General features: G+C 40.0%; 1 protein-coding gene and 1 long non-coding RNA gene across 2 annotated transcripts; both read left to right on the top strand.

The window, feature by feature from the left end:
- Positions 1–5,264: 5,264 nt before the first annotated feature.
- On the top strand, positions 5,265–10,139 carry LOC140234158 (uncharacterized). The gene is made up of 4 exons (XR_011901591.1): positions 5,265–5,399; positions 8,309–8,576; positions 8,894–9,117; positions 9,639–10,139. It is a non-coding gene; the product is annotated as an uncharacterized lncRNA (long non-coding RNA).
- Positions 10,140–13,729: 3,590 nt separating this feature from the next.
- LOC140234402 (nanos homolog 3-like) lies at positions 13,730–14,398 on the top strand. Its single transcript, XM_072314453.1, has one exon. It carries the CDS (start codon positions 13,730–13,732, stop codon positions 14,396–14,398), a length of 669 nt encoding a protein of 222 aa, XP_072170554.1.
- The last annotated feature ends 2,315 nt before the right edge of the window (positions 14,399–16,713 follow it).

Below are 16,713 nucleotides of genomic sequence, written 5' to 3'. Positions count from 1 at the left end.
TTCAGGATAAGTCCGGAAAATTGTCTAGAATAACATACTAAAAGTCCTCATAAATCCACCTTAAGCGTTTTCCGCAATCCAAGATGGCGTCCAAAATGGCCGCCATTTCCAGATATTCTTGTAACTTTTCAACCAAAGAACCCAAATACGAAATTTAAATGTCTAAATATATGTTTTAAAGCGTGAAGAACTCAATAAAATACATATCAAGAGATGTTGATGCACGCAAGTACTGAAATCCAAGATGGCGTCCAAAATGGCTGCCATTTTCTGAAATTATTATAACTTTTCAGCCAGGTAGCCTAAATACAAAATTTAAATGTCTACATATATGTTTTGAAGGATGAAGAACTCAATAAAGTACATTATTAAGAGTTGTTTAAGCTCACAAGTACCGTAATCCAAGATGGCCTCTAAAATGGCCGCCATTTCCTGATTTTTTTTCATAATTTTGCAAGTAGATTTCAACTGTACACACTTGGAATGTCGAAATATACGTTTTGAGTCTCAAGGAACCAAATATAATACTTATTCAGAGATTTTGAAACACAAATAAAGCACTTGAGCACTTTCAGAAATCCAAAATGGTGTCCAAAATGGCTGCCATTTCCTGTTTTTCTCATAACCCTCCAACTACGTACTCGCGATACGCATTAAATGTATAAATATATATTTTAAGACATGAGAAACCCAACGAAATACTTATTTAGAGATCATGAAGCACATAAGTACAAATAAAACCACGTGAGTTCTTCCCGAAAACCAAATATTGCCCAAAATGGCCGCCGTTTGTTTATCAAAAATTGCTGTTTTTAGCCAGTTTCAAGAGACAAAGAAATTCAACATAATCTTCGAGATTCAACAACTCAGAAGGTCCAGTGGAAAACGGGTATAGGTTGGGTTGGATGCATCACCCCCCCCCCCCCCCTCCTCCTCCTCCTTGGGGAAGGTGGTGGCCTGTACAATCATTATTTTCCAAAAATTCAACCTTAAGTATTTGCACTTTGTCATTCAGTTGCAATCATAAAAATGCTAAACGTCCCTCGCTCGGCCCCTTTCCATAGACTTTGTACACTTTTGAGATTAACAAATTTCCGAATCTGTCATCAAAAAGTGTGCACTAGATCTTTCACTTACAAAATGCAAAAATTAGTTCCCTCATATTGAAGGGTAATTTGCCCTAACTCTTCAACCGCTCACTTCCCCCAATATATATTAAATTCCCTTTTGATTAACAATTCCCAAATATTCCATCAAATGTGTGTAAATGATATAATTATTTCATTTCTATTCAAGTGTAAAAGCTCCCTCGTTTCGGTGGGGGATGGGGATATTGAGACTATTATTATCTACTCTTCGAGGATGGATAATTTTCTCTATATAACACCAAAGGTGCATTAGGCCGTTTAATGACGATCATCAAAATGCAAAACTCCCTCAAATCGAAAGTGACCCCCCCCCCCATCATCTACTAGCTCATTGCCTTGAATATACTAGTCTTTATTCTACTTACACTTTTTAATATAAACAAAAATGTAGTATTTCATCAACAGAGCGCACCATGAAACTCGTAACCTGAAAAAAAAAATCTCCATTTTGTGGGAAGGTGCATCACCTCATACACCTCCCCCGCATATTTCCTTAAGTACATATGAAGAGTTTGTTTGGAAAAACCGATAAGTCCATTTTTGAAGATTTTGAAGTACGGTCTCTGTAATAAAGTACAAAATAATACATTTTAAATGATATATTGGTGACTACATATAAAGGTACATTTTTGAAGTTATGGTAAAAAGAAGCAAATTTTTTTTTCATTATTCTCTTTATTTTTCTTGACCTTTAATCGCAAATATCTCCATTTGGCAAATATAGACTTATCGGTTTTTGCGAACAAACTCTTCATATTTTCTTACTTTTAGGACAAAAACAAATCTAAGATATTTCACCAAAGAGTGCGCTAAATCTCTGAATTTCAAATTGGAAAATCCAAAAATTTCCGAGGTACGGGAAGGAGTATTCTCCTCTCACACTTCTCCCTCCCCGACACTTTCGTGAATATACATTTTTCCTAACGTTTTCAAATAGAAAACAAATATCGGGTATTTCACCAAATGGATGCAACAGCTCTGTGAATTTCTAGTCCGAAAATACGAAATTTTTCCTCGTGTGGGAGCAGGCAACCCTATAACCGCGCACTTCCATGATTGTATATCTTTTTGTTCCTTTTTTGATGGAAACAAAAATCTAATATTTCACCAATAGGGTGCATCAGAAGTCTGAATATCAGGTCTGAAAATGCAAAATCCCCCTCATGTTTGGGGGATAGGGGGAGGGGGAGGGGACCCCCCCCCCCCCCCCTTCCACATTGGCATTGGACATCATGGGCCCTTTCCCCCGGACCAAGCATGGGAACAAGTACATCCTGGTGATTGGCGACTACTTCACAAAATGGATGGAGGCCTACCCTATACCAGATGAAAGGGCGGAGACCGTGGCAGAGAAACTGGTGGTGGAGTACATCTGTCGATTTGGGGTACCAAGATTCGTACATTCGGATCAAGGCCGAAATTTCATCTCTGAAGTCTTCACCCTTATAAAAAAAAAACCCATGGTTTTACAACCGTAACTACGGTATAACCATGGTTATGGACGGTTTTACAATGGATCGATGGTAGTCCATGATTTTTAATTCATATCCATGGTAAATGTGTGGCGAAAGTGTGGTAATACCATTGTTAAAATACCATACTTATGATAACATGATAAAACTTTCATTTTACGACGGTTTTAAAACCATGGTGAAAAAAAAAATCATTTTTATACCACAGTTTTAAGAAATTAAAAAAACAATGGTGAGAAAACCACGACAAAACCATCGTTCTACTTTGGTAAAAATAACATAATAATATAACAATGGTTGTAACCATGGTTTCACAATAGTATAAAAACAATAGTTAGGAAACCATGGTGTAACTCTCGTTCTACCAAGGTTGAAAACCATCGTTATTAAACCATGATTTCATCATGGTTTTATGATAGTGTAAAAAAGATAGTAATAAAACCATGATTTTAACCATGGTATTATGATAGCACAAAAACACAAGTTATAATACCATGGTTAAACTTTCGTTTTACAAAGGTTAAAAATGATGGGTATTAACCATGGCTCTAACAGTGGTTTAATGAAAGTGTTTTAAAACCATGGTTAAAAAATCATCGTTATACCACAGTTTTAAGAAATTAAAAAAAAACCAATGGTGAGAAAACCACAACAAGACTATCGTTCTACTTTGGTAAAAATAACATAATAATATAACAATGGTTGTAACCATGGTTTCACAATAGTATAAAAACAATGGTTAGGAAACCATGGTGTAATTCTCGTTCTACTAAGGTTGAAAACCATCGTTATTAAACCATGATTTCATCATGGTTTTATGATAGTGTAAAAAAGATAGTAATAACACCATGATTTTAACCATGGTATTATGATAGCATAAAACACTAGTTATAATACCATGGTTAAACTTTCGTTTTACGAAGGTTAAAAATGATGGGTATTAACCATGATATTAACCATGGTTTTATCATAGTTAAAAAATGATGGTTATATAACCATGGCTCTAACAGTGGTGTAATGAAAGTGTTTTAAAACCATGGTTAAAAAATTATCGTTATACCACATTTTTAAGAAATTAAAAAAACAATGGTGAGAAAACCACAAGACGACTATCGTTCTACTTTGGTAAAAATAACATAATAATATACAATGGTTGTAACCATGGTTTCACAATAGTATAAAACAATGGTTAGGAAACCATGGTGTAACTCTCGTTCTACTAAGGTTGAAAACCATCGTTATAAAGCCATGATTTCATTATGGTTTAATGATAGTGTAAAAACAGTAGTTATAAAACCATAATTTTAACCGTGGTTTTATGATAGCACAAAAACACTAGTTATAATACCATGGTTAAACTTTCGTTTTACAAAGGTTGAAAACGATGGCTATTAACCATGATTATATTAACCATGGTTTTATCATAGTTAAAAAATGATGGTTAGGTTATATAACCATGACTTTAACAGTGGTTTAACAAAAGTGTGAAAACAACGGTTTTAAACAATCGTTCAAATTCCATTTTAGCAAGGAAAACGATGGTCATAGCTACACCAGGATTTGAACCATGGTTTTATCATAGTGTGATGTGCCAAGGATGGTTATGAAACATTGATTGGTTCTACGAACCGTGGTTTCATGATAGTGAAGAGGCGGTTTAAAAGCCATGATTTTCACCATGGTTGTATGATAGCTCATAAGAACAGTGGTTATAAAACCGTGGTTTAACTTTTGTTTACCCACGGTTGAAAAAGTGGTTATTTTAACAATGGTTTCAACCGTGGTTTCATGCTGATCAGATATAGAGTGCAGAAAAACCATATTCTAGAATTTCTAACCATGGAACCTTGTATGATAGCATAAGAACAGTGGTTATCAAACTATGGTTAACTTTTTGTTTTACCAAAGTTTAAACCACGTGCACTATGATTACTGAATGATGTCGATCACAACAATCAATATGAAAACTCTTAATTTGATGGCCGCAATGCCAATGCAAGTCATGACGGACATATTTCATCTAACGCAACCACCCGCACCCGTTTGGCTTCAACAGGATTATGTAAACAAACAGTAGTCTTACCATTGCAAACAAAAAGCTGCTTCACTTGGTTGATTTACAGCATTCCTAAAATGCAACATCTATTCACTACGGAATAAAGCACGTAAAAAACCTTAAATGAGATTACATACTCGTGAAAAAATAAAAAAAAAAAGGTAGTAACTCATTGCCGCCCGTTCGTTCCCCGTAGCTTTGACATGTACACACAACAATAGAAAACTATATGAATGCAATCGGCGTGTAGTAATTGTGTACGATGAATGGGAGATCCGGGTTGTTGATATGAGGCTCGTTCGTACCAAAGATCACAACAAAAATATATTTCAAAATATATGGAGCACAAAAAATATTGACACATTAAAAAAAAATTAATTTGCAATATAAAAAGTTGTAAACATATATTTTTTTATTCAGAACCAAAAATTTAATGATTACAAGTTTTTTTGATAATAATGTAACGTAAGAGGTCATGTGCGTGTTGTTGTTGTCGCTGATTGAACCTTACGTGTATGTACTGCTGAACCGTTAGTCCGCGACCGCGCTCAAAAACCACACACACGGCTACGATTGATGTTCATTATTCCAAACGCTCTTTCGTTATAATCTCTGACCGGAGTCAAACATCTCGACGTACGAACCATCTGATATTTTCAGAAATGGCTAGCAAACGGCCCCTAAGAAAAAGAGGAACTGCTCCTTTGGGATTCTTCGAGGAAGGTTGGTCAACGTAACTTTTAATACATTAATGTCATTATTGGTAGACCTAATCTTAGCTAAAATAATTACCAGCGAGATTTGCATTGAATTGTCCCGACCGACCCGGGGCCGGCAGCGGCCCTGCCCCTGCTGTGCAAATTTCGCATGATCGTATAAAGTGGGGATAACCAGTCCAGTAGACTGTTCTGTATCTGAAAGTGTGACTGAGTCAGTGAATGTGAGAGTATGACATGAGAGCTCAAGAGTTTGGAATGAGTTGTTCTAACTCAGCTACTGTATATGTACTGAACTGTTAGTGTTACTGTGTCACGTAAATTCTACAAGTTATCTACGGTAAATTTAACTAGATTCTATACACAACCCAGTCGCTGTAGACAGTGTAGATCTAACCCTGTTATAGTGGTAGTATGGTTGGGGCACCACCTACCGGCAGGGCACCTTCCCATTGGCACCCTGCGTATCATGGCTGTTTGCGTATAGAACGAAAAGGTACGCGCGGGATTAAGGACTAATAAGTGTCATGAGCTATAAAAACAATGAAAACGAGGAAACGAAAATCAAACTCAAACAAACCAAGCTAAAAATTACACATCCGCTCAGTAACGACGCATGGCTGTGAAATTCACGTGTATTTACTATTACCTATGGCCTGTGAAATTCATGTGTATTACCTATGCTGTGAAATTCACATGTATACCTATGGAGGTTAAGGGGTGCCGATCGCAAGGTTCCCTTAATTTAGCTGCGCGAAGAAAATGAAACGCACGCGCTAAAATTGCGCTATTTTAAAACGGAGATTCATAATCAACGAGACGGTCACGACATTCAAAACTGCAGTATTTATGGCATATTTGAGGTAAGAATTAGGCGGATTTGTGTTATATTTTTAGAATAAACGAGCTACAGATCCTTAGGATGACGATACGTGGTACCCCCAACCCTACTAGTAGCGACAGGCTATAATTTATTTGCACAGCGTACTCTAACAGCGTCTGGTCGGGCTAACAAGACGGTAGTCGGTAGTTCTAACAGTTAGGCGTAATCCCTAACAATGTTAGTAGGCATAGGCCTACCTCATATTGGGTGGTGATACAGTTGTATCAGGTTCGGTGCAAGCTACATCAACAACACGATTTTCTGCTAACTCTGTTAGGACTTCTAGTGGTAACTGCTCCAGTGAATCAAGAGTATCAGTAGAAGCTACGCTAAGACACAAGGGCTTACTCCTGCGAACTAGTACGCTCATGGGCGAAATACGGACGCCATTCCGCCATTGAAAGCAACAGACCGATAGATTGATTAGAGGGCGTACTGTATATTTCGCGATCATGATATCAGTGCCGTATCACTGGGTCCTCGTATTTCTGTCTCCCTTTCATTTTTCCCCTTTTTAGGGGGCATACAGAGGAAGATATGTACGATATGTACCGATGTACATGTATGTACTTAGAATCTTGTTTTGTCGTAAAGAAGTATCATTCCTGTCTAACCATGAAATGTATTTGAAAAAAATGTCATTTACTTTCCAATCGCAATCTGCAGGCCCACAAAGTTTGAGCTGAAGTAGGTAGACCAAACTATGTTTCGGGAGGGAGAGAGAAAGAGATAGGTGGCGTTTGTCAGCTCAAACACAAACTTGCTGAGGGACTACTGATAAAAAAGTAATTACATTACTTCAATTTTTTTTTTTTTTTACATATTGACAGAAAATATACTTTTTGTGATATTTTGAGGTCTGAAATGCAATTCTACCGCTGTGTGCTTCCTTTTAAAATGAAGAAAATGAAAGGAAGGTAGGGTTTGCTCCATAGGCTCACGTGTTTAAGAAGCTTGCGGTATTATTACTAAATTGGCTGCCATTGGGCTCCATGTTGGGCTCCCGCTCCATGCCGTACTACACCCGCTTGCGTGCGAAGTCGTGAGAGTACGCCCTCTTAGCTTCTATACTCTTTGATTGTGTCTCAGCACTAACTTAAGCGCTGGCAGCCACTGGCACTGGCGATAAAACTGAAGTGAACTTGAAGTCCGTAGGTGCTGGTAGGATGACCTCAAAAATATGTCATAAATTTCTGGTTGCTGGTGCTGGGCAAACTTGTGAAAGATTCGTCTGTCCGAAGGAGGAGTCTTTTTTTTTTTTTTTTTTTTTGACGTTACTTATGGCTCTCTACCTCCGGACTATGTCTATAGGAGGGGATCCGTAAAGCCAGATGCAGTCTCTGCTCTGTGGAACATATCCCCGTCGACGAGATACAGACCAATCTTTCGGTCAAGTGCTGGGCTTGGTGTTGAAATCAAAGAATGTCGTCTGCTGAACCTAGCTCCGCCATTTCGTAGTGTAAGAGTTAGGCCTGTAGCATGTACATTCTATGCTAATGCAATGGTCACCCACGCCACGAAACGTAGGCCCTACACGAGCATGTGGCTTCATAAATCTGAGCCTGGAAGCATAAAATTAAATATTAAGTTGTGTTTTGAAGAATGGTTGAAATTTGGGGCATTTTAGTCTGTCTTCCTCACTTTGTGTCTAAAAACTAAGCAGTCCTGCATCTTTTAATATTCGAGTGTAATCATGCGCCATCACTTTTCGTCGTGCGATTCTCACGGACCTTGCGATGCTGCGATTTCCAACACCTATTGCTGGGGATCAATAACTTTGATAAGTATCGCTTAGTTAATCCGACCGTCGGTGTTGGAGCTCAGTTTAAGTCAGTCATTTGGGAGCTAGCACTAGCACTGATCTTGAAATCCCCCAATGGCAAAGGATGCTGTATTTTGTAATTTGTATGTTATACCAGTATATCATTCACCTAACGGATTGTTGTGTGATTTTTCTGGCTAACCTTATTTTCCTTCTCTCAATCATTAATAGGTGTATTATTGTTATGTCGTGTTGTTTTTTTCCTCATTAGAATCAAAGATTGACTGTGCAAGTGGCTGATGTGAGAAGGTGTTTCCATAGAAGACTTGCAGTCCATAGAAGACTTGAGGTCCATCCATGACCATTGATCGTGCTGTCCACTAGCTTGCTCCTTTCATGGGTACAAGTACATGATACACATGCAGCGCTGATTTACATCAATATGTGTACATGGCATCCTCCTGGCTGAATTCTGGTGCAAAGAAGTGGATCATCTGATGTCATGTTTTTTCCCGTTTGACCATGTCATCAAGGAGAAGGTATTCCTTTTTCTTTGTTTCTTTATTTCAACCCAGTATGGTTCATTAGGAATTTGAGCATATTGCTGTAACATACCCAAATTCTTGTGCAACATCCTCAAAAACCAGCAGCATGCTATGCGACATTGTAGAATATTTGGGAGTCTTTTATTCCAGCAGTCATTTGGGAGCTAGCACAAGCACCAAACTTTAAATCATCCAATGCTGTATTTTGTATGTTACATCATTTTCCTGTGTGATTTTTCTGCCTAACCTTATTTCACTTCTCTCAATCATCACTATTATCGTTATGTTGTGTTATTTTTTTTCCTCGTCAGAATCAATGATTGATTGTGCCAGTGGCTGACACGAGAAGGTTTCTCCATAGAAGACTTGAAGTCCACCCATGACCATCAATCAGGCTGTCCCCTAGCTAGCTCCTTTCATGGGTACAAGTACATGCAGTGCTGATACGTGTATGGCATCCTCCTGGCTGAATTCTGGTGCAGAGAAGTCCATCTACTGATGTCATACTTTCTCCCGCTTTTCCATGTCATCAAGGGTAAGATACTCCTCTTTCTTTCTTACTTTGTTTCTTTCTTTTTTTCAACCCATTATTAGTGTGGTTCATGAGGAATTTGAGCATTACACTGCAGCATACCCAAATTCTTGTGCAACATTCTCAAATACCAGCAGCATGCTATGCAGCATCCTAAAATATTGGCAACCTGCTTAAAATAGAATGTGATCAATTTTTGAAAAACATCAAATTACTCTAGGCAATTTGTGCACAATACATGATATGGAATGTTGAACGTAATGGCTTCACCTGTATGTGGCACTTAGGGGTTAAAATGATTGTAAAAGTACACTGTATTTTAAACAGTATCTCTCCAGCACATTAGAGTGATGAAATGATGGCTAGGTGTACCACATCAATCTAATCCCATTCTTCTTATGTTTTTTGCAAGGTAGCTATTCTGTGCAAGAATTTTGTGTGTTGAGTATTTGAAGTAGAGTTTAACACGTACTACATGTTATTATTATTTTAAAAAAATAATAGCGTAATGAATAAATTCTCAGTTCGTTGCAGGAGTGATCTTCCCCAAGAAAATTCTCACGGCTCACGGTTGCAAAAGAAGGACATCTCAAGGCTCCACAACGACAAAGGTCACACTAACCAAGCTATATCAAGACCTAGTTCCTGCGAAGCCTCATCCAGAAGTTGCACCAAAGCTTACTGCTGGATAGTCTTGGACAGTAGAAGTACAAGGACAGTTTTCAAAGCATGTGAAGTGTGCATGTATGCTCTCATGTCAGGACTGTTGGTTGCTAGATAATTTTTTTTTTTTGATGCTGTTTTGTTCTGTTGTCCAGTGCTCCTGGTGTCACTTAAGTCCAAATTTGCATTATCTATACAAAGCTACAAATGATCATGTACATCAAACATGCACTAATATATGTACACTGTATTTAATTATCCAACTAATTCTTTGCAGGTGATATTGTTATAGTTTTAAATCATGTGACTGGCAATAAGCCATACCTACGTACAGTCAAGATGCTGCTCATGAAGCAATAAAAAGCTACTTTTCAATCGTAACAGCAAAGTGAGCAGATGTGCATTCTTATGTCTTATTTGTTGACTGAGGTTCATTAAGAGTACATTTTCTTCATTGATTTGTTTACATAAACCTACAGTTTTGCAACTGGAAATAATGTGATATTTGTATGATACTTTGACTTCTCACACCCAGCTGCTGAAAAATAACTTTTGAATGTATAATCATAATTGACTGTTTCTACCCTTGTGTACTTTCTTATTTTAAAGGTGCCTAGACCCGGTAGTTGCTGCAGCGCTTTTGGATGAGAGTGCCGATCACCATTAGCATTGATACAAAGACTGCCGAAATTGAGCTGTCGTCAACAGTAAAGCGCGTAGGTGTTGCTAGATAATGTTGCCTTCATTGTCTTCTCTGCGTGTCAGACAGTCCGTAGAATCTGAATGCCAGGGTGCATGCTTCTTTGTTTGACTTCAGAGAAAAAAATATTAAAGCTGTCATCATCAGCAGTGGATTGGACTTCTTCGGACTCATGGAAATGGGTCAAAGCGTAAGCGCTAACGATAAAGAGGAGTCGATAGCATAGGTCTCTCAAGGAAGCTTGTGCCGTGCGCCGTGTACGCTAACGATAAAGAGGAGTCGATAGCATAGGTCTCTCAAGGAAGCTTGTGCCGTGCGCCGTGTACGCAAGCAAACCACCGGGTCTATGTGCCTTTAAATGCTAATGACAGTACAGTCAACTCCAGTCAGTCAGTTTTGACTGAAAAAGCGCATCAAATTGGGCAATGTTTGACTTCTGCATGTTCAGAGGAATACACATGACTAGGCCATGAAAATTGGGACTTATTGGTTTCCTCAATTTGGCCATAGTGTATTCGATATACATGTATGTTTTGGGGAGAGCTTTGGCTGTGTGAAAGTCAATGCTGGTAAGAGCATCGACCTACTCATTGCTACATATAGCTTCTTTTATTAAACAGTGAATCAATTAACACTTACAATCTGCACCCATCCACCAACACACACATGGAAGTCAGTTTTTAAATACAGCTGTACATATTTTTTAGACTATAGCTAGAAGGAAAATAATAGAGAATTGGCTTTCTCCTGTGTCAGAGTCCAGGTTCATATACATGTTTACAAATGTACTGTATCACAATACATATGTATAGGAATTGTAAGAATTATTATTCTGCTCCAGGTAATTTACTGAAAATATTTTTATTTCATCACTTTATGTGAAGACTCTGCTGTGCTATTTATTGATCATTATTCATCAAATAGCAAAGCAATTGTGGAAAAATATATTTCTCCAACCAATTTTCCCCATGGTTTCTCAAAGTACTTGTGAAATACAACTGTAGTTAAAAATACATTTTTCTACGATATTGCACTGTGGTTAAATAGTGGGTTTACTACTAGTATGTACAATGGATCATGGTTGTATCGTGATTTGGGTTGTAATTCTGTGGTTTGGCAGCTGTAAAACCATGTTTTCATCTTTTCCTAACCAAACTTTCACCTTTACCTAACCATGGTTTTACACTTCCTTATCCATGGTTTCACTTCTTCGTAACCATGGTTTGGGCACGGTAGAAACACAAGTTAGTGACCATGGTAAAACCACAGTAATGTCATGGTAAGTGCGTTCCAATTTACCACCTTTAAACCATGGTTACCATGGTTAACCCATGCTAAACCTATGGTTTAACCGTGGTTACCATGGTTTGACAATAGTGCACCATTGTTTAACTATGGTTAAACTATGGTTTAACACTACTGCACCATGGTTTGACCATAATTAAACCATATTGCCCTATGGTTAAACCATGAGTTTATCATGGTTTCATCTTTTCCTAACCGTAGTTTCACCATTTCCTAACCGTATTTTCACCATTTCCTAACCATGGTTTTACACTTCCTTTACCATGGTTTCACTTTTTCTTAACCATGATTTTGGCTTGGTAGAAACACAGTAGTGACCATGGTAATACCACAGTAATGTCATGGTAAGTGCGTTCTAATTTACCACCTTTAAACCATGGTTACCATGGTTAACCCATGCTAAACCTATGGTTTAACCATGGCTACCATGGTTTAACCATAGTGCACCATTGTTTAAATATAGTTAAACTATGGTTAAACACTAGTGCACCATAAATAAACCATATTGCACTATGGTTAAACCATAAGTTTGCCATGGTTTCATCTTTTCCTAACCATTGTTTCACCATTTCCTAACCATGGTTTCACACTTCCTTAACCATGGTTTTACTTTTTCTTAACCATGGTTTTGGTACTGTAGAACCACAGTAGTGACCATGGTAATACCACAGTAATGTCATGGTAAGTGCGTTCCAATTTACCACCTTTACACCATGGTTACCATGGTCAACCCATGCTAAACCTAACCGTAGATACCATGGTTTAACCATAGTGCACTATTGTTTAACTATTGTTAAACTATGGTTAGACACTAGTGCACCATGGTTTGACCATAATCAAACCATATTGCACTATGGTTAAACCATGGATGGATCCAATGTAAAACCATGGTTATGCCTCATAGTCAAACCATGGCATTTTTTTACAAGGGCAGTGAAGTCTGTAAGCTGATGGGGGTGAAAAAGACCAGGACCACAGCCTACAACCCAAAGTCAGACGGGTTCGTAGAAAGGTACAACCGCACCCTAATAGACACAGTTGCAGTTTCTGCACTACTGGACGTGGAGAGGCAGGAAAAGGATTGGGATCAACTTCTCCCCTTCGCCACCTGTGCCTACCGCAGCTGTGCTCAGGACTCGACTGGGGAAACTCCCAACATGCTAATGTTGGGGCAAGAGGTGGTATTGCCCGGTGACCTCGTCACACCAGATGATGTTGACAGCCAGCAGGACCTCCAGACCGATTATGCGGAGGAGCTACGGGTTCGAATGCAGAGGGCCCACAACCGAGCCAGGGTGAAACAGATGTCGGCCTGTAGAAAGCAGAAACGATTCTACGACCAGAAGGCCCATGGATCTGCCTTCAACCAGGGCCAGTATGCGTGGCTACGGCGGAAGATGAGGGTGAAAGGACAGAGTCCAAAACTTCAGACCAAATGGCTGGGACCGTACCTGATAGTCACCAAAATATCGGACGTGACTGTTCGACTCCAGTTGACACCTCGCTCCAAGCCATTGGTTGTCCACGTAGATCGGTTGAAGCTGTACACAGGGGTACCGAGACCAGTTTGGGAGTTCGAACCAAACACGGTGGTGGTACAAGCTAGAGACCAGCAGCAAGGCACTGCTGCCGACGTGGAGCTGGAAGAATCAGGGCTGGAAGAAGCTGGTGCTACTCACCCCTCTAGCTATGAAGAGAGAGAAGTGGATTTTCAACCGCCAGTTAGGAACCGGAAGTCTCCGACTGTGCCAACGGCATACGACAGTGATGACTGGAATGGAGGAAGGCGTTATCCGAAGAGGGATAGGCGTCGGCCGCAGTATTATAATTAGGCACTAAGTAACGAATCTAAATAATCGAGTGGTACTCGAATATATTCGACGAGCTAAATAACAAGGATTAAAGACTGTGGTATTATTAATGTGCAGGTGCAGTGCAGGCGACGACATGGCATCTTCCAAAAAGGGGGATTTGTACAGTCCCTCCAACGATTATTTCGGGCTGAGTAAGCTGGTATCAACGGGGAAGAAGAAGAGGGAGACCGTGGACCAAGAGACGGGCAACCAGTTCTTTGATTTTGAACAGGTGCGAGGCTCGTTCAATAGCTACCTGGGGTTAGACGAAGGGGAAGCGACGGTGACGAAAAAGAGTGGATCCCAGGACCTAGGGACGAGATACCAGTATCCGGCCTTACAGAAGGACGACGATGGAGCTGGGTGTCTGTCGACTGGTAGCCGTTGGCTGAGCAACGAGGGGATTCTACCAGACATCATCGCTCTACGAGGACGAGATGGAAGTGATGGACCACTCAGCAGATCAGTGTCTTGGTGCGTTTTCTGCAAAAACAATGGTGAAAGTTTGCAGGTCTACGGAAGCCATGCGCTGAAGTCCATAGACGGGAAAACTACCTGTCCTGTACTTCGGGCATACAGGTGCCCGATTTGTCGCGCCACCGGGGACGAGGCTCACACCATTAAGTACTGTCCGTTATCAAGGAAGAAAAAGCTGCCTGGGTCAGCAGAGCCAGGATCTACCAGTAACATCAGCACAGCGACGCTGTATTTTAAAACCCCACGGAATGCTGCCGGACGGCTGAGGAGCTGCAATACCAGGTAGCGGACACCGGAAGGGGGAGAAGCAGCAGCAAATATGGACCATGTCAGATACCAGCTTCGCACGAGTTGATTGTAAGATGTGTATGAATGACTGTAGGAATTTGACTAAAGACACGAGTAACATTCGATTGATATTATTTGTTAAATATGCAGAACGATGTCCACCCCCGGAAAACCCAAGTCCTGTTCAGACAGGGGAGAAGTCTACCGTCGTAAGGTGTGCCGGCGGTCCTTTTCCAGTAAAAGCTCGATGCAACGACACGAATTCGACGTGCACACCCCCAAATTTAGGTGTGATCGCTGTGCTTTCCAGACGCTGCACAGGCGAGAATTAGAACGCCATTACGGAACTCACGCCACCGATGTAGCTCCAGGGCGCGTACATCTTAAAACCCCAGTTTATGCGCCAATTAAGAATAAGAAGCCGCCATCAACGGAAAGCAGACCCAGGAGTAGATCTCCCCTGCACCCCTCTACTTCAACCCCTTCCCGACGCACGCCTGAGAGGTGCACCCCTGAGAAGAGCGTCAGCCCGGAGAGGAGTGTCACCTCTGAGGGAAGCAGTACCCCGGTGCTGGATGAGGACAACTATGAAGCAATGAGTATAAATCATAAGATGATGTTTTAAAAGATTTGGTGGTGGACACCAGTATAAGTGTTATGGTAGTTGATACCAGTCGGAGTATAATGGAGGTCGGTTTGTGTTTAAAGTGTTGACGTTTAAAGTGTTCAGAATTGAAAGAGGTATAAGCTCGGGTACCGAGCTTGGTGGGTCGGGGGGTCGTGTAGCGAAATCGATTATTTCCGCTAGTTGATTTATGTATAATAAGCCGGGTATAATTCACTATCGATTATATGAAGGCGTAATCGATCATTGTTGGTAGTAACGTTGGTATAGGCAGGGTCCAAAAATCACGGTTTTGGCCAGATTTATGGCTATTACGTAAGATATGGGCATTAGGGGGATAAAATGATTTAAGATTCTAAGAGAGGTAATAGATACCAGTAATTTGAGACCAAATATGTAGGGTTTTGGTGAGAATCACTCCCCAAGATTGGTGTTTTAGTGGTGGAAATATTGATTAACTACGCTTATAATTATTGAGTAAAAATATAATAAGGCAATCAATCTATCGGTTCGTTGTCGAGTTGGGACGGATAAAATAAACATGTCTTGGAACGTGTTGAGTGGATCGAGCTTTAGCGTTCGAGCCTTTGACAGACTTAGTGCATAGGCTAAGTGTGACGCTAACCTAGGTCTGTGTAACCTATTGCCAGATCGGAACGGGACTTAAGGTTCCGGATTTTAAGGTAGCAAGACTGGGACGGCGCAGTAAATTCTGAATGTCTATTGAACTGTTGGACTGTTGTTGAGCAAAAGTATTCGGATTTAAAGACTACCAGTTGGAAGTTAAACCATCGAGGGAAGAGTGATTTTTCCTACGTGAGAATTTTAAGTGAGTGCAGGTGAGTGGTAGTAAAGATACTGGTAGACATAATTTAGTGGATAATGTGCGAAGCTGGTATGATGGACTGTTGATGGAGAACTGGTAGATAATTGGTAGAAATAAAATTGGTAGTAGGAATTAACTGGTATCTTGGGCCGTATATTGCGGCCGAACGAACTCGCGCCTAGCTTGGCCATCCTGACCGAAGTTCGTCGTAGACACCAATCTATCATCACACATCTACCAACAAGTTATTCACAACACACTTAAAGCCGTAGGACCAGGGATATATGACTGCGACATCGCAGCGGGACCAACTTCGCCACAATATATGTATATATATATATATATAGCGAAAGCTTTGAGCAAAGAAAATGGATTTTCATCGGGATTCGAACCCGAGACCTCCGGATTACTAGACCGGTGCTCTACCGACTGAGCTATTGAAAGCCCTAGATCAGTGTTCGCCCCAAACCCCGAACTCTCTTTGCTCGTGTGATCAGAAGCTATAGTGTGTGTTGCTTGTTAAAAAAAAAAAAATATATATATATATATATATATATGTATATGTATATATATATATATATATATATATATATAATGTGCAATATTTCGAAAAGAAGATAAAACTGCGAAACTTAAAACTATGCAGTCTCCAAGATATTCATCTTTGTACTTTTTATCTAGCTCTGTTATAAGTGGTTCTACTTGTTGTGTGTCTGTGTGTGTGTGTGTGTGTGTGTGATTTTTTTTTAATGATAGATTCCTTAATTTGGGGGTTCTGGGACCTTCTGGACATGGTGTCTATTTGAACAACTTGATAGTCTGTCATCCTTGGGATGCTACTTGCCTAGTTTGATGAAAATCT

Source organism: Diadema setosum, chromosome 10 (genome assembly GCF_964275005.1).
Source record: "Diadema setosum chromosome 10, eeDiaSeto1, whole genome shotgun sequence".
NCBI classification, from domain to species: domain Eukaryota; kingdom Metazoa; phylum Echinodermata; class Echinoidea; order Diadematoida; family Diadematidae; genus Diadema; species Diadema setosum.
The sequence above is the reverse complement of the archived record's forward strand: the minus strand, read 5'-3'. Positions and strand labels throughout refer to the sequence as shown.